Source organism: Orbicella faveolata, unplaced genomic scaffold, assembly GCF_042242905.1.
Source record: "Orbicella faveolata isolate gen_17 unplaced genomic scaffold, um_ofav_v1 contig_25, whole genome shotgun sequence".
NCBI lineage: Eukaryota > Metazoa > Cnidaria > Anthozoa > Scleractinia > Merulinidae > Orbicella > Orbicella faveolata.
In genome coordinates, this window is record NW_028301553.1 from 24,282,501 (window position 1) to 24,308,156 (window position 25,656).

The following is a 25,656-nucleotide window of genomic DNA, read 5'->3' on the forward strand; positions in this document are numbered from 1 at the left end:
CTTAAGGTGGCTCAAAAGAGTTTCAAGCACTTATATTTGGATGGATCGTTGTAACCACTCTTTATCACTTGATGCTATAATCATGGTATCAAAAAACTGGTTCAGAGCCACCTTAAATTTTCGAAAAATTAAGGTGGCTCTGAACCCCAGGTAGAGAATTTTCTTAAACTTTGCCAAAAGTTGCGTCTTATCATGCTTATCAAAAGTTGATAATATAAAAAAATTTCACCATGCCGTTTTTGAATTATAAGCCCCTAAAGCAGTAATTTAGGGTGTTTTTAGGAGGTCATACTGTTGCTATGGTAACCTATTGTGTCATGAGAATGATAACAACGTGTTTACCAAGGATTGGGCAGTTTTTAGGTACCATGACTGTAGCATCAAGTGATAAAGAGTGGGTATAACGACCCATCCAAATCTAAGTGTTGGAAACCGTTTAGAGCCACCTTAGCATTGATTTAGTTTGGAGATATTTCTAATTCTCCTCAACTCCTATTCCACTTTAGATGCCTCAGCCACGAGTTCCAAGCAGAAACGAAAGTGGACAGAAAAGGGTCAACCATGTTCCATTAAACGCCATATATAGCAATGTTTCATGTTTAGAAGAAGAGATTCCCGACTGGGAGTTCCCACGCGAGCAGGTTCACATACAGAAGTATGTCGGCAAGGGAGCATTCTGTGTGGTGGCTCAAGCGTTCGTGGAGGGACTTGGGACTGTCGCTGTCAAAATTACCAAAGGTGCGTTATAGACACATTCCAGAAAACTAGACCAGTTGGGGTTTTGAAACAAACATGAAACGAATTGAAATAATTGCCGTAAGGTTTGAAATATTTACAATCCATAGCGGGATAACTTTTAAATTCTTATCTCAGGTTTGGTGAAAATGACTTGACAATGAATCACAACTTCTCGCTTCCAGATTTTCACGCTTTGTTTAATAGCTCTTAGCAAAAATCATAAAATCCACGATCTTTCTAACAAAAACTTAAACACAATAGACAGGTACCGAATTAGGAGTGCTTTCACTTCGTTTAGACTGTAAGATGTTTATGTTTTCCAAATACGTTTCCACTCAGTTACTTCATATAGATGTTTTTATATTAGGGACGACTTTTCTTTTCTTTCTTTCTTTCTTTTTTTTTTTTTTTTTTTTTTTTTTTTTTTTTTTTTTTTTCCGCGTCAGATAAAGCTCCAGAGACTAACAAGAAAGACCTGTTAGCTGAATATGAACTTATGAAGCAGCTTCAACCCCATCCTAATGTCATCCGCTTGATGGGTGCAGTTACCTTATCAGGTACGTTTATCATGAATATCTGACTACTTGTTACTCCGTATTTACTCGTTATCTCATCGAATGTACGTCATAAATGGGACAAAGCTCAGCTTTTTTTGAATTTTAATTGACAACTGAAAAAGTAATATCTTGCGGCAAAGTCAATTGTGGACCTATTTCAATTTGCTCTGTTAATTGTCTTTCCTCAGACCAAGAGCTGTTAAATTGAAAATTTGTTTGTTTTAAATTTAATCATATATACATGTATTTAAATGCATGTTTGCCTAGACAACGAAACAGTTCTATACAGAACATCACATAGTCTGAATTGAGGAAACAAACACACCAACCTAAAAAGATATATCAGATCACCTCAGCTGCATCCTTGCCACACCGCAAACTGCCGCTCGTAAGTCCTCCGGCTTATACCCCATTGGGTACAGGTCCATCAACCTGCCGGATAAAAACTTCCCCCCCCCCCCCCCACCACCCCCGCTAATTTAAAATGTAATGAATTCAATTTATTATGATGTTTCAAAGCTTAATTTATAAAAAATAAAAAAATAAACAGTATTTGAAAAACGTTTTTCCATCAACACTGCTGTAGCTCTTTTCGAAACAGTTTGCTTATTCCGCTTGTAAGCCTCTCCGGATATAAACCCTTCCCATCGAAAAAAACCCAGGGCTTATAAACGGCAATTTACGGTATGCTTGCTTTGCCGAGGTACATTTAATCCTTATTGCAACTTCAACCTTTAACCTGTTGGATTTCCAGATCCGGTCATGGTGATGTTCGAATACATACCGTACGGGGACTTGCTTGGATTCCTGAGAAAAAGCCGAGGCCTCAGTGACAACTACTTTAAGGACCCGGATGTAAAGCCGTCAAGTTCTCTCACATCAGTACAACTTCTAAAGTTTGCGCGGGAAATAGCTGATGGCATGGCATTCCTGGCTGCTAACAAGGTGAATTAAAAAAAAAAAAAAAATGAACACATTAACAAGACACTGAAAAAATAAGTTGTGACACTTACGAAAACGATTCTTGGCGATATTTAGCCACCACTTCTTTGCATTCTTCCTCTAGGCATGATTTTTTCAAACCTCCTCGCACCCTATTTAAAAAACTAACACTATTTTGAGGAAAAGAAGGGAAAATTCTCTTATTAAGGGACCCCAAAATAGTATTTGATATTGCAGAGTCCCTATTGTAGCCCATGTCAATACTTGTCATGTTTCGGAGTGAAGGTAAAACACAAAAGAGAATAGACAAAAAGCTGGCGCCGACAAGAAGTCGGTAAACTAGGAGATAAAGGTCGCGTCATGGTTTTTAGCACTGCTGTTCTAATTGGGAAAAAAGCAAATTAAACAAATTTTTCGGTGCAAGTGGCACAGAAAACTTGACTCCAACTGGAGAGAGGCTGACTAGTAGCAACAGGCCAGTTTTGTTATACAGTGAAACCTCTATTAAGCGGACACCTTCGAGATCTTCCCAAGTTTCCGCTTAATATATAGAGGGTGTCCGCTTAACGGCGGTTTGTAAAAATTGCGCAATGTTCGTTAACGATTAACATTCAACGGCTACTCTGTACTGCGATAAAGTTCCATTTTGTTAAGGAAGCTATCCAGAGTTCAAGTTCAATACCTTTCATTACCAATTTTAATTTCTTTTTTAAATGCAAAAACATAACAGCAAAGCAGCAACGATAATACGTGCGGTACATGGACTCTTTGTCAATTCAGTTTGCTGTCCGCTTAATAGAGGTTTTTAACAATAGAAATTAGCCAAATACAATTTATTTTAGTGTCCGCGTCCGCTTAATAGAGGTGTCCGCTGAATAGGGGTTCGTTGTAAAGGGAAATATAAGACGTTAATTTCGGGACCCAGCTTAGTGTCCGCTTAAGAGACGGTGTCCGCCTAATTGGGGGTCCGCTTAATAGAGGTTTCACTGCATTAATATTTTAACTTGGCTCCGAGGCTTAACCTCAATTTCGTTATGAGTTCTAAGCCTTGGGGCAAGTTAGAATTTTGATATATCGAAATTGGTATATTGACATGGCTTTTCCAAAGCGTTGGGGGGGGGGGGATGGGAGGGATGGGGGGGGTGGGGGTGGGGAACTATTTGGGACTACCAAACACAAATCCACCTAATGGCAAGGAGGACACTCTAATCTAAAATGATACTGAAAATTTGATAATGAAGTATGTAGTCGATGGTGTAATTTTTCCCCTGTTTATGCAGCATCACAGTGGTTAAGAGATAGGAGTCCCAAGACTGCTATCACCAGCGTTAATTTAAACTCCAGAGTCGTAAATTTACGTGAATATGTGTAATGAAAGTCTTAAAGAATGTTAAGACTCAATTTTGTTTTAAAACTCATTCAGATAATTCACCGAGATTTAGCAGCAAGGAACGTGCTTGTAGGCGAAGAAGAAACATGCAAAATAACAGATTTTGGAATGGCGAGAGATGTACAGCAAGATGATATTTATCGGAAACGTACCAAGGTATAGAGATGTAAAGAAAGAATATTTACAGAGTAAAAATAAAATAAGAACATTCATAATCAAGGAGGATTTCGGTGAGATACCATGAATTATTTATTTCAAGAATCAAAAAAGAAACTGTTTCTTCATCAAGGCAACTTCAGACCTTATCCTTATACGGCATAACAAACAGTTTAAAATATCTTGATTTTATTTTAATGACATTCATTCAGTGTACTATCTTCTGCAACGTACCGGTGTGCAAGATCAATAGACCTGCTATATTTCTAATCGCATGGTAACCAATTTACTATAAAACGTTTGCTGGTTCTTTCTGGATATTTGCCAAATTAGCCACTTACACATCTGGGTGCTGTTGTTCAAAGTGTGAATAACGTTACCATCCACTGCATAAAATCACTATCAACTTGTTGGTGTAGACAAAACATACTACGCCATCCACTGAACAGTGATTTTAAAACCTGGTGGACACCCTTTGAACTACTGGGACCTGAGTGCTTTATGAAAATTATTTCCCCTGCATAGCGATATCAAACCCGAGAGAATGTGCCCATCACAGTTTTGCTGGTTAATTATTTTGAAAATATTTTTTGCCCTTATTTCATTCATTTATTTTAAACATGGTACATTACATTTTTAAGGGTCGCCTGCCAGTCAAATGGACAGCAGTGGAGTCGTTGCTGTATGGTTACTGTACTACACAGAGTGACGTGTGAGTGTCAATTACGACAGTATATTTATAAAACAAATACCAGTTACTTGAACTTGAATTTGGACTTGATCGTTCTACGGCAGTACATTTAATTTAAGAGACAACAGCAGGGAGTTCTAGAGAAGTCATTGAACAGCCAATAAGTAAGAAATGTTGAATTAGATGTTATACATTCTGTTTATACTATGCCCCGACATATCTTTGTAAATCTATTACTTTTACCAAAATAACCCTGTTTATTCTTCTCTTTTTTTTCCAAGATGGAGCTATGGTATCGTATTGTACGAGATTTTCACCATAGGTAACGCATAATTCGCTCTTGTCATTATTTTTTAGTTATTATTGTTTCGGGTGTGCACTTTGAACACGCGCATATAACAAGTGCACTATCAGAAAAGCCACAGCCTAAAAGACATATTTAAATTGATGGACCCTAAAAATAATGATCTTGTTTTGTTGAACATAAATATACAAGTACACTGAAGCTATAATAAGGGCGTTATAAAGAGTTTTGTGATATAAATTATCACTTTTCGCACACCTTTAAAAATTTTAACGCCTTGACTTGGAAAAAATTCTAAATTAAAATTCACTCTTCCGTTTAACTAAAGATTTGACCAAAACTGCAACAAAATCACCGTGATAGTGTTCCTTTTAGCTACAATTCACACTTTGAGATGTTTCTTCCTCGTCCTCTTTATCGAAGCCATTTTGTATCAAAAGCATTTTTTTAATCAACTTTATGGGAAGCGGAGTATCCAGATCCCAGCACTTACAATGTAATTGTTCCAGGAATTAAATCCCCTCAAGACAAATAGGATCCATAGTAATACAAGGTCTACGGGTACTTTAGAAGTCAGTGTTCCTTGGTTATTTTTTGTCTGTCATCGTCAGTTATCTGACTCGCCATTGTCACAACACTGTTGATCTATCTTATAACATGTGGGACGTAACTAAAACTTTACGCGGGCTCTCGATCACTATACGATGAAAAGAACTCTAAAGAACTTAATTAATAATCAAGTTGGTATTAGTTGGCTACTTCAATAAAGTGCTTTGTTTTTGTAAGAAAGTACTTTGTACTCTGTACCTTTTTTGCTTGCACATGTTATACCTAAGTATTAACTCGTCTGAAAATGTTCTTAGGTGGTCGTCCATATCCTAATATTAAGGCTCATCGTATTCCCTACATGATAAAAGACAATTACAGAATGCCAAAGCCCGTCCACTTAGACGAAGAAATGTAAGTGGAATGATTCATCGATGTTTTTATTAACGTTGTTTTTTTCAATTATGTTCCGAACGTGAACCACTTGTGTTGAGCCTCAGGCGAAAAGAAATTGCATAGGGTATAATGAACCAGGCGTTTGGCAGGACTGCTGAAGTTTTCTTAACTGACTGTGAATGGAGCCTCGAATTTACTTTAACTTTCGGGAGCTAGCGCAAGGAAGGGGCAGATGCTGAATTCTAAAAGTATTACTTAGTCTATGAGGCTGAAACGTTTACTCCTGTTTAAACGTCTGTTACAGAATTTTGGTGTGTCCTACGTCATTTGAAATTGACTTGCAAGTTTAGCCAAATTTCTTCAGTTTTTTTTTTCTTACTGTAAACTTATTTTCCAGTGTGATTGCACTGCTTTCTACAATTACTACTTTTTACGGAAAGGTCCGGATAGCAGGAAGAAAACAATTCATTGCAAATAAATGATGACAATTGTAAAATTCACAGACTTGTTTTTGCCGAAAGATGGGAAGGGGCACATGCTGAATTCTGAAAGCATTATTTACTCTATAAGGCTGAAAGTTTTACTCCTCTTAAGTCGTCTCTTACAAAAATTTGGGTACGTGTGCTACGTCATTTGAAATTAACCTGCAAGTTAAGCCACAAATTTCCTTTTTTTTTTTTTTGGACAATAAATGGCATGTTTTCCAGTTTGATTGCACTGCTTTCCATAATTAGTACTTTTTACCGAAAGGTCTAAATAGCAGGAAGGTAACAATTAATTTCAAATGAATGACGGCAATTTTAAAATTTACAGACACCTTTCTGCCGAAACATGTCTGAATTGTTAAACTGTACATTTTACTTTTCATTATCATCTTGGATCATTTTACTATGGATCTCAATCTTAATCTCAATCATCATCTTAATCTCAATTATTATCAAAAGATCAAGATTTAAACTACCTGATACATGGTAACATTATGGCGTGTCATTTTGGATCATTTTACTATCGATCTCAATCTTAATCTCAATCATCAAAAGATCAAGATTTAAACTATCTGATACATGGCAACATTATGGCGTGTCATTATTTCTCAGCTATGCCCTGATGTGTGAATGCTGGAACAACGAGCCTGACCGTCGACCTACTTTTGAGTCAATTAGTAGGACAATCAAAAGATTAGAACGGTGCCACAAGGTGAGTCCTATTCATAGCTCTCTTTACATTACTTATAGAAAGTTATATCATTTATTTTGTTTCTAAGAGAAGAGAGCTTTATTTAAAGATCACATGGGCGTTAAACTCGTTTAAGTCAACAGAGGTAATTAAGTTGTGAGGAACTGAGAGAGAAAAAGACTAGGACAAAACGAATATAACATCACTATCTTAATCTCTCTTGATCGGCCATCAAAGTCCTTGACTGTCCTTGACGTTTTATAATTCTCATCAAGACATCGTTGCTATAAATTATTTTTGCTGATTAGAGATAAAGTACCCCAGCAATTCGTTTTTTAATGTAAAGACTGCAATTTTTGTTTTGCCTTACGCAATATTCGCAGGCTATGCTAATTCCAACAACAGCGTTTTTGTTAAATAGGTGTCCAGTATACCTGGATTTTGTAAATCCAGTATATCTACTTTGTAAACTGAGCGGTAGATATCATGCGCTGAACATCATCTTCCTTCCTTCATTTCAGGAGACTATTTACATGAACGTGTATGACGACCAGCTGTACGGGAATGTGGAAGACCGGGATTAGGATCAGCGACCATGCAAGATTACACTAACGCACACTGCACAATTGCCAGGGAAAACTTAGGGTACGTTCCTTTGTGGTGATCTAAATCAGGATCAGTGAGCCAGCATCTCACGGATCATGGTACGTCAAAGGAACCCAGCAATCCGTGATCAGAGTGGATTCATCGGTTCCTTTGATGCACCATGATCTGCGTGATCTTGGATCACTGATCCTGTTTCAGATCGCTCCAACGGAACACACCCTAAGAAAAGTTATTTCGAAAAAACAATTTCAAAGAGAAACAAATGTTGAATGAAACGTTCGAGTGATTTCTCCATAGGATATTATCCTCTATACAAAAAACAACAACAAAAAATTCTTACCTGAGGGTAAAACAAAAAAAATAAAAGATGGGAGGGTTTCAAACAGAGAGGAAGATCAACAGGAGTCACAAAGGATTTTGGGTGATCACTATATCACACAGGGTTAAACAGAATTGCAACAGACATTAATGTTATTGGACGGTCTGTTGTCGTCCTTTCTGTTTTGAATATGAGATTATTTCTTCATCGAATCAATCAATTTATCAGAGCTTCCCGTGCTCTGGAGTTTCTTCTAAATGTACTTTATGTCTTGTCTCTGAGAATGCCGATATCCAAAAGGACTTATAGTTCAGTGGAATGCTGATTTCTCGAGCCACCTACATGTAGTAAGGGGAACTGAAATTGGTTCGAAAAATCGTGAGATTTTAAAAATCAAAGGAAAATCTGTTTTAACGTTGTATCGATGTTGGAACAATCGGGAGGTCAAAAATCAAGGGTTGGCAAAATCGGTAGTTTACTTACAGAAATGCCTGAATATCTATGTAACATACTTTAGCAGGTTGTTACATGTATAGTCCTACAAGGACTTTACCTATAGATAGCATATGTTGATAGCCAACACATAGGTTACAATTTTTGCTCGTTACTTCAATATACATGTACAGTTTTATACCATGCCATAGAAAATGCAGCCAATCAGAACACAGGAAAGTCGTTGTATACTCCCTGGTATTACACCCGACCTTCCCATCGTGCGCTGCGATATTATTCCCACAGAAATTTACTAAGTGGCCCAATTTCTACATTTTCTTTCAAGTATTGTTGGAGCCATGTCAGAGTCCAATTCTCCCCTCGGCTTTAATTTCGGATCGAACACCCAGCAGAAAATGAAGATTTCAACAACAAAACGTCACTTACCGATCAAGAAGATCGTAAACAATAGGATGTTAGTTCAAAAACATTCTAAAAGTTTAATTGGCATGGTATAAAATAGTTGAAAATAGTTAAAATAGTCCCCTATGTATACCGAGAAAGTACAAGTGACTAGTGGGAGATTCCATGGTATACCACGAGAAAGCGTTGCAAAACTAATATGTACACTTCCAGATAGAAAAGTAGTAAGTATAACTAACCTAAATTAGGTTAGTGCAGTGACTCGTGGGCTATTCCATGGTATACCACAAGAAAAATAGGAACGTTTTTTAGGTAACCTATAGATTGTGGAAAGTTAATGGGTTTCATTCTTAGACTGCAGGTTGGATTGCAATGTTTTTATAAACCTCAGTGTAGTGTATCGCGTTATACTGAAATGAGTATTACTGTGTTTTAACAAGCCCGCAGCTTCATATCACAAATGACGGGTAAAGGTGCGCATTGAGGCTACACGTTAAAATGGTTATTCAGAGATTCCTTTTTCGAAGTTTACTTAGAATTGTGTTCTTCCTTGATTACCGTGTAGAGAACTGAAAGAAATGCACTAACCATTTATAAATGTTCGTGGAACGGAACAGTTGCAGAAATTTTGCTTGATTTGTATTCTGAATGATTAGCAAAGGGTTTATTGATCAGTTTTATCGCTCTCCTACATGTCAGTGCAATGTCAGAGAATAATTGAACTTGTTTAAAACGATATTGAACTCTACCGAGTGAAATTGAATGATAAAGAGAAAATATTTCTTTTCTTCTGAATAGCGATGTTGAAAAGTTTCTCTTTTTCCCTTTTCATAGACTGTTATTCAAACACGTATATCTGCGAATTTCCGATGTAGTTTAATTGTTTAGTATTATGAGATTTGAAAAGTTTAGGAGTATATCAAATTCAAAACGAGGGAAAAGAAAAACAAAAAAATATATGTAGTTATATATATTGTAAAGTAATAATATATTGTCGACAGCGGCCACGACCTGTGCTGTCTGTTGTTTATTAATTATTATTATTATTTTTTATTACACTATTGGGATTTTACATGTGTATATTGACACTATCTAGCTATGAACAACGCTCTTTGCTTAATTCGCTATCTATTTAAAATAAAATTTATATGACGTAAATTCGAATTAATTAAATTGTAAAAAAAGGAAAAAATGGAACTTGTTCTTCTAACTCATTTACAGTCTGGGATGTAGTGAGAAAAAAGATACATTTTGAGGTTAAAAAGTGGCGGGGTTTTAAATTTTTCCCAATAGGCACCCACCCCACCCTTAACCCTCACCCCCTCATAGGTTTAGTTGGTAAGACACTATTCTTGCACGCAGGCGCTGCGCGCGCAATACGAACGGCAGTCAAAACTGAGCTCTCTTTCCGAAACGACTCGATAATAGTCTTTTTCTTTTAACAAAAAATAAAGACAACGCTAAGATGATTTGGCCTCTTCTAAAGCCCAAGTCGAGAATTCTGGGTTTGATTTGACGAGGAACAGCATATTGTTCAACATGACGCAACCAATTTCGATCCGCCCTGTAGACAGCGATCGAAGCGCGAGATGGCGAACGTGAACGACCCATTTTTGGCGCTGAATTAAAAGCTTGAAAACACAAGCTTTTAATTTTAATGTTTCAACTTTTTCCCATTTTACACATAGTTTTTGCAGCTATAAAATCCCTTTTCTTGATTATTTAACGTTGTCTCCAGTGAGAAAAGATACCTGACTTAAATGGCTTTCCTTATAACGTGTATTCGACGTCAGGACAGTACAGCTTTTCCTGCCTACTGAATCTAGATCGGTCAATTCAAATTTCGGGCGCACCGGCCCGCCGTATACAAGAATTGAACTTCTCCCAGGATGAAAAACGTAATTTTCTGTTTAGATCAACACGCTTGTCTTTTTCTGCATAATCAAAAATGACTTCATTTTGTTTTAAACAAAATATTTATCGTTTCATTTGATGCTGACGCTGGTGTAGATTGTTTTATGTCGATCACCCTCAGGAATTCAGGTTATAGCTTCGTGTATAGCGGCGCACACCCAAATTAAACTAGGCCGGTTTTTCGGAAAATCATATTCAAAAGAAAAAATAAAAGTTGATAACCAACTGTTATTTCTCCTTTTGAATATGATTTTACCTATTTACTTTTTGAGTGTCGTGGATGAAAAGAGCCTCTTCCCTCAATCAAAACGTAGGGTTTGCTTTGAGGGTTGAAGAGACCAAAGGTACTTAAAGTTACGGTTCTGAAGCACTTCGAATAACAATAAGTGAACGTAAAATATCAGTTGACTAGATAACAATTATTCCACGAGCGCGAGTTGGATATGAGATGATAGATAGCCAACCACCCCCCCCCCCCCCCCCACTAACTGCCCGTAATAAAGAAAACTAAAATGGAATAAGACTGAGAATGCCCCCAAAAATTACCTGTACACTTGCCATTTTTGTAGAGCATGAAATAAATGCTCATTTACCATGATGGCCAAGCCAATGAAAACTCTTGAATTGCATTATCTAATGATCCAGTTTTTAATAATATTGTATAATCCATGTAGTACTTTGGTTAAATAATTATCTTCCAAGATAAATAATCACCTTGCTAACCAAATAAAATCAAACAAACAAACAAACAAACAAATAACAAAAAATACAAATAGCGGTCGTAACGTTTCCTAAAAGTGAAGGCAAAATGGACGTATACAAGGCTGAAGAAAAGGATAAAGGCTTGTTAGTTTTTGTGATTAACAAACAGCCTACACTGTTTTTAAGATGGATTTATTCAAAGTATCCGCCATGATTACTTTGAGCATAAAGACACTGGGTAACTCAGTAAATGCCTTAAAATTCAATAATCACGCCATGAATGGAAATCGAAACCGTGCGAAAGTAAATATTATTTTCTATTCCGTAATTTCAATATTAAATATACTCATTAATTCCTGGTTCCCTATCTATTCTTATATAATGTCGTCTCGTTACTGAACTCATCTTGCATGAATGTAGTCAGTGTAATTCCTGATCCAAAATTCTATCGAAATCAGTACTAAACCACCTGGATTTAGAATCTAGCCACGAACGGCCAGTTTCCTATTACAAATAGAATTTTCCCTTTCAGTTGTCTTTCAATCCATATTCATTGTCCTATTATCGAAAGCTCCCACGATTGGCCTCCTCTCTACAAAACGGCCAATCAATTCTTTTTTAGGGTGGCCGTTGTAGGCGTTGTTAAACAGTGAAAAAAAGGACTATGTAAAAACGGCACAGTGCACAAAATCTCTTGCTCTAAAAATTATTAAACAATTTTCTATTAACTAGATATGAGAACGGTTCTATGGCTTAAAGCTGAACAATAAACCAAGCTTTCAGCCTTTGGTTATCATAGTTTGACTGAAATGATGATCAATCCTGCCTATAGATCATCCATTTTCTTACAAAATTGAATGCTGAAATTCGGTGGTGATAATCACGATTACAAAATGGTTTGAGAATTGTTTTACATTCTTTGAATGGAAATCGCAACCTCTTATAGATTATTGATTTGTCTGTAGTATTGTAGGTGTGTTCCAATAGAAATTACTATTTGGGTCACGTAATGGGTCTGTCATATGTTGTGTAAACATCCGGGCAATGTGCTGCAACTTAAGCATCCATGTCGTCGACGTTTTGGTAAAGCTGACTGTCATAGTCTTTGAGATTGATGTATATCTGAAAAAAAAAAAAAAAAATTTCATTTAACTCAGACTTATTATATTATGTTATGTTATGTTATGTTAGGTTAGGCTAGGCTAGGCTAGGTTATGCTATGTTATGTTCTGTTATGTTATAGATTACATTACATTACATTACATTGCATTGCATTGCATTGCATTACATTATATTATATTATATTATATTATATTATATTATATTACACATGTATGAACATAAGCGTTGTGGTAATGGATAAGAGAATGAAATGAGCTGATGAGCAAATAATGAAAAAATGAAAAACGGAACAATAAGATGAAATAAATATCATAAATAACAAAAACAAGCAAACAATGGAGTTAAAAAAAACTTAATGCACGTTTAAAGTCGTGTGTATGAAGTTAATGTCTCAAAAGATAAGTGGGTTTGGCGAGGTCTTTAATTTGTAAAGAATAACTGTCTACACCTCTCTTTTGTTGCCCATTGCTTTCATGATTTTACGCAGCTTTGAAAATGAAGGCCGTTCTTCAGGCTTTTCGTTCCAACAGGAGCTCATAACTTCATACCTTTTAAACAACAAACAAACCAAGTTGTACTAGATTAGTCCATGTAACAGGCGTTTTTTTAAGTGTTGAGTAACTCAAATTGGAAGTCCAAATCTACGGTCGAAATCTTATCTAAATATGACCTCTCAAAATCTTGTAGCAGCTCAGATTTCTAAAGAATTTACTTTTATTGCACTTCTCAGAAATATGTGTTTGTTTATTCATAGATTCCCCAGTGTAGGCTAAATCTGCGTTCGAACCCATCAGGCCATCGCATCTCCGCTTTCTGTAGTATCAAGCTGCAAGGAGTATTTCTAATCTCCCACCCCCCGGGTGAGATGCTAATCCATCCCAGGGTTACCCCAGGATTTACTCCTCTGGTATCCATTTAGGGACGGACCATTAGAAAAGTGGTGGGGGGGGGGAAGCAAAAAAAAAAAATTCCTGCTAGGGAGGGTGAAAAAAAAAAAGAAAAAAAAAAAAAATCGAGCAAACGAGAAGTGAAGAAAAAAAATCCTGCAGATTGAATTGCACTCTCGGGTCTACAAATTGTACTCGCCTGAAGGGCACTTCATAAAGCAATTTTAATTTCTTGGTCCTGGCGTAATCCCCATTCACCTGGTTTTCTCTACAAATTAGGAAAACGGACATTTTTCCCTTTTAAGGCTGATACATTTTGTGCGCAGCAACCTCATCATGGACGCTGCTAGCCAACATCCTTGCAGAAGAAACCCTTACAGATAACCACGGCTTAAAAGTGGTTTAAAAAAAAAAAACAAAAAAACAAAAAAACAAAAAAAAAACGTGCTATAAACAGCCATCCTGCGTTTGCAATTAAGGAAGCACATACCCTGTTTTAAAAGCCTCGACATATATCATAGGAGTGATTTCACAACTGACATGTATAAATAATGATTGTGGACACAGATGTGCGCACCCATGGCAAACCGTAACACTTCCCCTAAGATGGCCTCTAAGATCAACGTTGGACAAACGTCGGAAAAGACGGAGGTGTTAACACAACTGATGCGTTTAGTATAGCTGTTTCAATCTCTTTTAGGTTTTTGACAAAGTAAACGACGCATTATCATTCAAATCCAATCGATACATCGGCTGAAAATTGTGGAAAACGTACCAAACACGCTTCAATTTTGCAAAATTTTCTGGGGGGCATACCCCCGGACACCACTAACCTGATATCATGGTTACTGGACGGCCACTCACAGAATCCTAGCTAAAACCTTGATTCACTGCATGCCAAGCATGAATTTTATTAAAAGGGGAAGGAATCAATAAAATTGTTATTTCCCTAGACACCAAATAAAAAATGCAACGCAACCCCATCGGTTGGGCAATAGCCGCTTATAATTGTGTCTGATACGTACTTGGTTGTTTCCTACTGAGTATAATTTTCACAGTTAAGACAAACGACTGTGTGAAAGATAAAAAAAATATTTGTTTGAAGCCTGTTCCAGGCTATTAGATTGTGGTGAGTGAAGATTAAGATTGCGATAGTAGATTATCAACCCCCCCCCCCCCCCGCCTAAAAAAAAAAAAAGAAGAAAAAAATATTCCTGCACTAGACTTGACTCCAAAAAAAATATCCTGCAGAGGCAGTGGAAGTGAAAAAAACATTCCTGTAAGCTGAAAAAGTCCCACCTCCCTTCCCCTTCTCCCCCAGTCACTTTTCTAATGGTCCGTCCCTTATGCATCTGGTCGGAGAGAAGCAATGTGAAAGAAAGGCCTCTTGTTTAAGAGGCCAACACCGTGAACCAGGGCAGAGCTCGAACCCGTATGGCTCGATCGAATCGCAGCGCACTAACACTTCAGCCACCACGCCTCTTCACCACAGGGAAGGTACTTACAATTTTTCATCTAAATGTGGAGGCCTGGGCATTCTATAACCCTCCTGAAGTAAAGAAGCTAAAGCTTTTACGTCGATCTTCGGATATGGTGAACCTCCTGTAAATCAAACAATCGAACAGTGTGATCAGTATCATGAACGCCGCTTAAACTGGCTATTACTTAAAAATAAACCCCAACTTAATCCTAATCAAATTGATAGTACAGCTGTGGCAGAACTAAGTTTTCAACAGTTCGGCCAAGATGAATGAAAGTTCATCCCTTGGTGAACTAATGCTGCAGTTAATTATTTCACTTATTATTGATTAGTGACGATTTTTATTTTTATTTCAGTTATTTACATTACTGAGGGAAGTGTGACGGTGATTCTCTCCTCTGTGAGCGCCCTTAGGAAGTAAACGAGTCTACCTCAATAACTCAGTACACAGAACTAGCTATTTACACGTGCTTTAACAGAGTAGTTAAAATAGCTGAACGAGTTTCCTTCTCCTCCATCTCATCGATACACTATACAAAATAATGGTTGAACAATCATATTCCTCTTCAAATTTTCCATAATGATAATAATAGACCAGTTTACAGTTGTCTGCTCAGTGACATGGCCTTTGGATGGCAGCGAGGCTGGGGTTGACCTTGTTTTGATACAAGCCTCACTGCTTTTGTCATGTAAATGCACCTAGTTAGCATCAGAACAACTTGTTTTACACAACAAAAGCAGAGAGGTCTGTATCAAAACAAGGTCAACTCCAGCCTTGCTGCCATCCGAAGGCCAGGTCACTGAGCAGACAACTGTAAAATGGTCTATTAACAGAATCAACTGGTAGCAATAAGACTCAGTGCTACTCGAGTCTATCTGCACATTCCTTACCACCCAGGTCCATTACAACTTAAACTTTTTTATAGTGTTATATTGCTTTGTCTTCTTTAAATACAATAAGGCTGTTTCTCTCACCTATGGTAAATATCTCGTACATTACGATTCCATAGCTCCAACTATAAAGGAAACAAAAAGTAAATTATGTGCATAATTTTGTTGGAATTCAATCAATTGTTTCAAAGCAGGCGTTCACTTACATGTCACTCATAGTCGTGCAGATTCCATATACCAAGGATTCAAACGCTGTCCATTTCACCGGGAGGCGACCCTACAGGTAATAAGATAATTCACAAAATTTATTTATCAACTGACAGGGCACTGGAATATGAAATGCTCATTATTTTGTACGTGTAATTGGGCCATATAATAATTATGTTGGCCTGATCGAATTTTGGTAAGGTTTGTATTTTTTTTTTTTTTTTTTTTTTTCCCATCCATTTTGACCTGGTATAAAGTCGTATAGGCTGTTAATTATACTGCGCACGGAACTATCCAAGTTCCTACATAATTTAAGATTTGGATGTTTCAAAGGTAACACGAAAGGTAAAAGGTACGTAAGCTGACGAAAAAATTAATAAATAAACGTTTTACCGTTGCTGTTCTCCGGTAAAGATCTTCTTGGAATACATTCCTCGCCAAACCAAAGTCCGTGATCTTACAGACCTCGCCATCTCCTACCAATACATTTCGCGCAGCAAGGTCACGATGCACTATCTGCAATCATTTAAACAATCTTGATTACTGAATAAAAAGTAAGAAGAAATGCCTAATGCCGAACTGTTTTACACAGTAGTAAGAAAGTGAGAAAACGTTTCGCAAAATCCATTAGAAAGTTTTCACTCAAGTGGCCAGCAGCCATGCAAGTTTTATTGGAGAAAAAATTGTGATTACATAAAAAAGAGCGAACACCCACAAGATTGTTTTGCACACCAACATGACCGCCTTTTCAGTGTTTCGGAACACCAATATGGCTGCCGTGACGTCATGTGAAAACGCTTTATTAGTTCTCAAGGCCTACTTCAGGTTCTTAGAGTTATCGAAATCACTTATCTTAGTTTAATTCGCGCGTGTAACGAAACAATTCTATCCCCTTTTACTGTCTAAATACATTAGCTTTCACGACACGTCGATTTGGAAGGGCATATTATGTACATGTACCTTTTTTGATGACAAAAACTCCATGCCATTAGCAATGCCCAGAGCAAAACCAAATAGCTGCTTGGATCTCAGAGAACTTTGTGGTTTAAAATCAGGGTCTTTATAATAGGTGTCGTGGAGTCCACGGCTCTTTCTCAGATATCCTAGAAGGTCTCCATACGGAGCATACTCCGTTATCGCCATGACAGGATCTGACAAAGAAAATACGCACTATTTGAGACCATGTTGTCAGCAGGAGATAACTGTTTCAACGTAGAACTGGTTTCGGAAGTAATGCGGTTCTAAACTAAAAAGCACCCCACTGGAGTACAAAATAATACCACCTTTTCATTCGGTTTTCATCTTTTCATTTTACGGTACATGCAATTGTAAAGTCCTGGTCCAGTATGACTTCACCCTAAACTTATTTATGTGTCATCCAAATTAATTTCCTAATATTGTTTTGTAAAGTCAAACAAGAGAAAATAAGGTGGGCTCAGATCGTGGTCTCTTGAGTCAAATCAATGTTTCAAATTTCATAGTTCGATTGACCTTCCTACAAAACGTCAATAATCTGCATTGCTGAGATGAGATATGGAAGCAATTTCAAAAGAGTTTACTCGAATTCTCTAACCTGACTAGCTAATAAAAGGTCCACAAAATCAACAGACCAGTCGGGAAATATTATATTGCCCGTGAACAAACTACCGACACTCTATTTCGACCTACGCTATTTTTTATATCGCTATCTATTCAATGGATACGTTAAATGTGTCGCTAACTCGATTTAAATGCGTCATTTTAAATAACGAACGACAAAAGTGCATTACCTGAGATATCCATCATTTTTATCACTCATAACAAGAACAAGGACGCAAGAAAATTGTCACACCTGTCTTGGTGACGCAACCAAGTAATTGAATGACATTTTGATGTGGTTCAAGGTTCTTCATCAGGTTCAGTTCAGAAAGGAGATCTTGTCTGTTTTCGTCGGTAGCATTCTCTGCAGAGTATAACAGCGCATGTTTTATATATTATAGCAATGTCCCTTGTAAAAGGAAATCTATGTTTAGACTATAACCGTAATGGAAGGTACGATTACAGAAACACAGACCAGTGAAATTGTTGTCATAGCCCTTATGGAGCCACTCGCTCCAAAGAACTTTGATCAAGACTTGTTCTAAGAAAATGCGTTTCAGGCTAACATTCCGGTGAATACTGATCATGATCTGTTTACCAACTGTGTGACTGGCTTTTTCAAGGTTATTATATGACTGAGGAAATTACTTCATTGTGATTGGCTGAGAGAAGGCCAATTTATAGTTAATTCTTAAACTGCACTGCAGTGCCAATAAACGCGCGCTCGTTACGCATTTCATAAATGAGTAATCGTATGAAAGATCGAGAAATTAAGGAGTTACACTACTACGTTAGATGTCATAGACAAATGTACACACAAATTAAGAATTCAAAACAAATTAGCATCGTACTTCTCAACATTTTGATGGCTACAAGTCGACTCTCTTTGCTGTTGTCAATCCCCGTTGCCATGCCCTTAGCCACCTTGCCAAACGCTCCTTTACCGATTACCTTGACGAAAACGAGGCTTTCTCTGGGGATCTCCCAGTTCTTCTCGGATGCATTTGGAAGTACAGGGGGTATCACACTGTATTCCTGAGGGGTTAGGTCGAATGGCTCATTTGTAGGTGTTGCCCTTCCAGAGTCTGTGTAGCTTGAGGACCCCCAGTTTTGCTGTAGCAAAAAAAAAAAAAAAAAAAAAAAAAAAAGACTTGATTTGATGCAGAAGAGACTCTTTCCTGGAAACCAAAGATATAACCGCTCGACTCTAGATGGGTTTGCTTTGGTTTTTATCATGGCACGAGTACATGAAATGTCAGGTGAAAAAACGAAGTTAAAAAGAAATATGTTTCATACTTCCATACTATTCTATGAGAAGTGGGACGTTTTGTCACTTCCTTATGCTGGTAAGACCACAGACTAAGTTTCCACGGAGAACACCGTGATTTTCTTCTCTTTTCTTTTTCTTTTTCTTTTTTTTTTCTTTTTTGTTCCGAACTATACACATATACTTTACTACTTACCAGCTCAATTGCCTCCACGTCATGATCGGGCTCAAGCGTTTGAGAGTTACTGTCAAGTAAATTACACAAGCATTTTAAACTTTTTACCTGCAGGACAAATAGGAATCTATAAAACATGTTCCTCACCGCAGCCCCGATACTGAACAGAACAACGATAACATTGGATAAAAAATATAATGACTCAACATTGACACCATGTCAGGAGCCAAATCGGAACAATCTAGCAGTACCGAGATACAACTGTACGTCGAGGAAATCAAGTTATAAGTCTCAACAACCAGTGAGAACATTACAAAATGTACGTCTTCGATTCCGGTCTCCTTTTGCCTCGTTAACTACATGTAGAGATTCTGCTTGTGTTCGTGCCTCTCATTTTGACTCTTTTCGACTCGTATCTAAATTTTAAGTTCTCTTAAATACCCCTTTCTGCACACTTTATACACTCTGATTCTCGTAATTCGGGGGCCTTTTGGTGTAATAAAACTGTAAATATATACGTAGTAATCGTATTTCAGTAAACAACTATAAATATATGGGTATCAAGCATATTAACACTAATCGAGTTTCAATTAAATGTGTGAAGTTGGTCAAGTATATCAGTCTCTTGATTCCATTAATGGTATTTTTTTTAAATATTATTACAACATATGCAGATCATCTATAGGTACATACCTTTTATCAATAAGAACAACTATGGGAAAAAAAAAAAAAACAAAGCTTGTGTTATTAAAAGCACATTCAATATTCCAGCATACAATACAATACAATACAATACAATACAATACAATACAATACAATACAATACAATACAATAAATACTTTAGTTAGACACGTCACGTCTAAGAGCTGCATGTACAAGCTCGTTCAAAATACCACGTGTATTCCTAAGATACAAATATTTACGTAATTTACAAGTTATAAAATCTACAACCTTAAAAATTTGCTATCATCTGATACACACCCATTAACTATTAACTAAACTTCAACACTAAGAATTTTAATTGAGTGAAATTTAAAATCCTAAAAAGATAACGGTGGAATAAAATGAGCAAAAAAATTAAAGGTCTAATGTTCTTAGTTTACTCTTAAAATGAGCAACATTTTTGCAATTCTGTACGAGATTATAAGAGCGGCTTTCAATCGAGTGTCTTAGTAATGTAATCTGCAGAGTAATTTTCTTTTGTTTTGTATTCCTACCTGTGTGCTAAGCATTTAATTCGTTCAAAAAACTCGCGCCACTTTGTCATCTAATCAGAAGCAAAACAAACCAATCGTGGCTCATACCTCGCACGCGTTTTCCCGCGCTTTGTGTCAGCTTTATGAATCTGCTTGAAGTTTTTGACTAGTTCACTGGATTACCTGTGTAACCCAGTTGTGATTGGCCAGAGTGATGACTTTGGTTTGGTTTTACGACACTAAATTGAAAACCGCTCTGGAATGTACTAAATTTGCTTGTTAATCAGGGAAGATAGTTTACTCTACTGAGAAATGCGACAGTATTTTGCTACGCTACTTTATATAAATTGTCTTCGTAACAAACAGAACAAAAACAAGGTTCAGGTACACGCTTTCATGAACAATTAAAAAGAGTCAGTTTGGTTAAATTAGTTTGCAGTGAAATGTCTGAAATGTGGCTGGTTAGAAATGTACTCAGCGCAGTTATTTACGGATAGTCATATTATCAATGACAACAAACTACGAAGTTTGCTGTAGCCACGAGCTAGCAAAACAAAAAATAAATGTAGGATACCTATCAGGGAATTGAATGTACCTGTATGTTAAATCCTGTGTAAAAGAAAGAATGTAAGGTTGTGCTATCGAACTTTTCATCTACACCTGTAACCCTTTCCCCTCCCTTAGAAAATAAGAAGCCGCAATCCACCCTGTTCTCTTCCTGGAAATCAGTGTCCAGTACATTGCTCATAACTTCACGGCCTGTGCGCTTCATCTATATCACTTCCATACCCCGGTGAGAAAGCTGAATTTGAGATGGCAGTATTGAGAGGTAGAATACTGTTTCTACAGTGTACTGATCAACATCATAGTAGTGGCACTGTCCCCCTCCCTCCCCCTCCCGCGTCCCATGTTTTCTTGAACCACTTGACGATAGAAAGCGACTTACCTAACCCTGAGCAAGACGACTGGGGCAGAAACGCATTGTGGATTCATGTATTTTGAAACCCGTGAAATCACACATTCATATTTATCTAAAGGGAACATTTTAAATTGCATACAAACCTCTTTTAGTGCGAGACATGAAATAGTAAACAATAACAAGTACAATGAGAATGACAACCACACCAACAAAAGCCAGATAAACAGGATGTGGGTCAATCTTGTGGTTATCAGCAGTTGGGGACTTGTCTGTAGAAGGTGCTGCTTAAACGAAAAAAATATATATATCCGTAAGTTTAATCATGTACTTCGCATGCAAGATGTATTCAATGCATGACGTCCACTGAATCTATATATTTATCTTTGTTAGCAAGTTAAAGTAAGTACCCAAATGAGACAACATCACAGACGACGCAATTGTGGAACTCCGCCTTACGATCACCCCTTTAATACGACCACCTCGTTATTACGGCCACTTTATTCTGGCCCGAAAAAAAGCTCAGTCAGTCATTTTCTTTTTGTAAAGAACCCCTTTAATACGACCACCCCGTTAATACGACCAATGTTTCATGGCCCAAAGGTGGTCGTATTAACGGGATTCTACTGTACATTGTATTGTATCTTTCCTATTTTTGGACATCTAACCAATTCAGTTATTTTCATACTTAACTCCCAACAAGGACTCTGAGAACAGTATCTTCTCTGCAGAAAATGTCCAATTTCAAAGAGGACAGAAAAAAAATCACCATTTTGTTTCGCAGTTTATACAAGGTTAGAAATATACCACGACGTTTGCCCCAAAAGCAGATACAGTCCACCGCTCGTCAGACGTTTTATTGCAACTTTCTAGTTACACACGATTTGTTAAACTAAATTTGAAACCTTACATAGTGTCGGTTAGGGGTTTGCTGGGCTGCATTACTTTGAGAATAGAATAATAAAGGAAGTGGATTATTGCAAAGGGATATTAAAATCAACGTCATTGAATTTCCAGGGATATCAGGTGTTACAATAAGGAAGGCAATTGTCTAACCATTTGAACTAATGACTTGCCTGATACTATCAACATTGTGGAGTTCATAATTGACTGTTCTCCTTCAAACGTCAACTTGCATCCATACCGTCCACTGTCACTCGTTTTTACGTGAACCAAAGTAAGAGAAGTCCGCCTTTCTATCAACGCTCGACCATTATAACGTGATGATAAATACTCCACATCGTTGTTCCCGTATTGCTGGGCTATAATGGTTCCCAGGATATTTCCCTCCGTCATAGTTCCCCATTGAGCCAGTGTCAGTTGCTTGTTAGCGGTGTAATCCCAATGAAAGGTTACATTGGCCCCATCCTGGGCATTGAGCGGGTTGACAGGAGTCAACACAAAGACCTGTGCCTCTGTTGAAACCAACATACAATGATTACAAGGAAGTTTTAAATTGTTTCGAAATGCTGTATTTCAATTTCTCAAATATTGATGATATCCAGCTCCTTGAAGATAAGACTGAAGTGATTAAAAGAAAATAGCCGAAAGACTCGAAATAATATAGTAGTACATGCAGTTTTATTTTTTATACCGGAGATTTCAATGTGAAAGGTGACTCTGACGGCCTCTCCCACGTTGTTTAGAGAAATAAAAAACTTGCTTTTTAATGTGCTAAACAAACATCAAAGACAATGGGGGTAACCGGACTCACGTTTGAGTTTTAACACGGATTGTTACATTTTTCGTCGTGAAAGGGACCATTCAACTTGTTGATTTTAAATGGTTGGGCGTTTGCTAATGCCATAATTTAGAATCAACTAAAAACGAGAGGTGGCATTGATCTATCAAGAACAAGTGTTGAAGAATACTGTAAACCGTTGTGATGAGCGAGCCTCCTCGCGCGCGCGGATTGAATTTTCGTTTGAAACTTGCAGCTGCTTGCAGACGCTCATCAGATAACGTTCATCAATTAAAGCTAATTTTGATAATTTTAAGGACATGAATCGAAAAATGATACTCTTAGTACAACCCAAACAATGGCACCTTATTCAAGTAATAAAAGACGATGAACTAAGAATTTTGTGAAAAGAAAGTTTGTACTTCTTCCCTCACCTGCTGAACCCTAGAAGAAACTGTTGAATGCGGAAAAAGGAAATATAAGAACTCTTGATTACAGACTAAATGGGTCGTATAGTTGTCCTCGCAATTCTTGTTGAACGGTTTTGTTATGAGTTGCACGAAACGCGTTTTTGTCTTTGTTTTTCTGTAGCAACTCCTTGGTGACGCGTAAGACATTCGCTGTAATGTTCTCAAAATCTTCGCGACAGGCACAAATGCAGAAGAAGTAGAAACTTGAAACGCGGGCTACAGCGAAAACATTGCGTGACATGTTTAATCCAGTTGCGTTACACACGCACAAAAACTTAGCAGCAACAAAATATGGCGAGAACAGTTTCTCGAAAAATCGGTTGGCTTCGGGTAACAGCGCCTTTTCCACTGATGTACTGCCAAAGTGAGACGGGCGAATTCGTGCAGTGCTCAGTTAATAATAAGAAAATTCTACTTTGACCCTTGGGCTATTATCCCTTTCAAACTGACATCCGGTTTTGTCAAAGTCTATATTACCAGCATCCTTGCAATCTTTTTGCCACATAGCTATACATAGCCTGCAGCTGGAGAAGTAAACGAAAAGGGCAACGTTCGGTTGGACAAAACTAACTCCCGATGTCCAAATCAAACTAATACATGTACAATATACTTTTGTCATGACTCTTCGAAACTGATCTTTCTAAGTTGGTCCCCAGCTGTCAAAGTTATGTATCTTGCATGAGGGCAGAATATAATTTATGAATGAAGCGTTACACTCCATTGATCGCATATTAAGTCAGCTCACAACTGACATTAACAATTCCAAATTCCTCCAGACAAATTATCAGAAGAATTTATAAACTCCTGATTATAGCTTAAACTACAAAACAGAAGCGCAAGAAAATGAAAGTAAAGTAAGGCCAGTCAAACAACATCCTGTGTTCCAAAAGCAAAGCTCCAATTTCGACCAAGCGGGCGAAGTATGCATGTTTTGTACCAAACTGTACACAAAAGTTTAACGCCTGGAACATTCGAACTCCACACCAGGAAAGTTATGTCGTTGTTGCTAAACGGTTTGCTAACGGAGTAATGGTCAAAGCTGCGTGTACTTACCCGAAATTCTAAGAAGACAGGCGCTTGAAATGATCAGCACAGTAAGCTCCATTCAAAGGATAAAAACTCTGGAATCCGTCAGACTAATACCGAGTCACACTAGCGATCAACTAGTGCTGTATCGTCTGCACACGACGTGTTAATTCGTGGCACGATCTCTTGCTTCCTAAAGTGATCTTGCATCTGGTTAAAGGGCAAGATTACTATCAGTGATATCCGTGTGTTGAAGACGCATTAAACGAACACTCGCTGATAGCAGGCTATCATCAAACTAGAAGCGCCGCCAAAGAATCTTGTTTTGTTTGTGACGCGATTGTTCGGAGAACTCGTCACGGACGGATGGAGCCCCGGATATAAATACACCGTACAGGCCAATAATCGATACTTACGACATCAAAAAATCGCAACAAATACTTCTTGAAATAACTGGAAAAGGCAACTCGTTGAAACGGGAAATAAATCAGTAGAGGAAATATTATTTTTTCGAGGAAGTGTACCGGTATGGAAAAGGAGAAGTTAAGTACGCTATATGATGAAGGAATACAATTGCTACTGACGTAAAAGTGAGGGAAAGCAATTTAAGTTCTTGAAATTCCATATTTACTTTAAAAATAACATGGAGGAAAGATATGCACGTATTTTTGACCGTACGTGTGGACATGCACTGTCACAGTTACAGGCTATGAACTTCTGAGCTAGTAATAGCCTCGCGTGAATTTCAATTTGTAGTGACTAGAATCTTTCGAAAGCAAATTTCGAATATTAAAATATTGGGGTTTAGTGACGCTTCAATAGGTTTCTTTTATTTTCTGATTTCTTTATCTTTGTCTTGAAAAACAAAATTAGTAACATCTCGCGCTAAACTAAGTGTTGTTAAAGTAAAGGCCGAACAAAACAAATTGAATCGAAGCTGATTGAATTGGTTTACTCTCAAATTTGCAAATAGTCGATAACCAGGCGATAATTATAAAAAGACTTATCGTTCCCATGTAGTGCCTGCTTTTCTATACTTTTCATAGATCTGCTTCGTCCTCACTGAGCCACCGTCGCATTTCACAGCGCATTTTCGTTTGGCGGTTTGGGCGTGCCGCATCATTGAGTCCGGCTTTAGTCTTGCTCCTTCCTTGATGCGGCTTGGTGCACTAACAATAACGGTGAATTGTAAGTATCTTTGTCTTATGGTTGTAAGCTGTAGAGCGGAGCTCGTTGATTGTAAGAGTCTAAAACTCTGAATGGCCGAGAAATTTGACTATATAACAACCCGGAAGAGGTGAGTATACAGCTTCAGGAAGAGGCTGCTAAGGTAAGACTCATTCGTTATGCACGCTGTCAAATAAACATTACAACTGTTTTTTAACTTGGAAATTTGTATTTTGCAAGTTGTATGTGTGGAGCGATATTCACTCATCTGCTCCTATGTTCGTTCGCTTCTAGTTAGAC

General features: G+C 37.5%; 2 protein-coding genes across 3 annotated transcripts in view; one reads left to right on the forward strand and one right to left on the reverse strand.

The window, feature by feature from the left end:
- The window catches only part of LOC110052970 (fibroblast growth factor receptor homolog 1-like), a 25,300-nt gene extending 15,432 nt beyond the window's left edge, over nt 1-9,868 (forward strand). For both annotated transcript variants that reach the window (XM_089294299.1, XM_089294300.1), the window contains 9 exons: nt 507-738; nt 1,185-1,295; nt 2,050-2,240; nt 3,661-3,783; nt 4,425-4,495; nt 4,756-4,796; nt 5,642-5,738; nt 6,818-6,917; nt 7,418-9,868. In XM_089294299.1, the coding sequence (XP_089150425.1) occupies nt 507-738; nt 1,185-1,295; nt 2,050-2,240; nt 3,661-3,783; nt 4,425-4,495; nt 4,756-4,796; nt 5,642-5,738; nt 6,818-6,917; nt 7,418-7,480 (1,029 nt within the window). In that variant the 3' untranslated portion in view covers nt 7,481-9,868. The remainder of the gene's footprint in view (nt 1-506; nt 739-1,184; nt 1,296-2,049; nt 2,241-3,660; nt 3,784-4,424; nt 4,496-4,755; nt 4,797-5,641; nt 5,739-6,817; nt 6,918-7,417) is intronic.
- Nucleotides 9,869-11,214: 1,346 nt separating this feature from the next.
- LOC110053044 (fibroblast growth factor receptor 1-like) lies at nt 11,215-24,736 on the reverse strand. The gene is made up of 14 exons (XM_089294321.1): nt 24,217-24,736; nt 22,089-22,427; nt 21,159-21,296; nt 19,593-19,611; nt 18,921-18,969; nt 18,309-18,570; nt 17,711-17,821; nt 16,840-17,030; nt 16,273-16,395; nt 15,879-15,949; nt 15,757-15,797; nt 14,807-14,903; nt 12,863-12,962; nt 11,215-12,414 (listed from the first exon to the last, which is right to left on the reverse strand). The coding sequence occupies exons 1-14, from the start codon at nt 24,266-24,268 to the stop codon at nt 12,349-12,351; spliced, it is 1,659 nt and encodes a 552-aa protein (XP_089150447.1). The 5' UTR covers nt 24,269-24,736; the 3' UTR covers nt 11,215-12,348.
- Between the last annotated feature and the right edge of the window lie 920 nt (nt 24,737-25,656).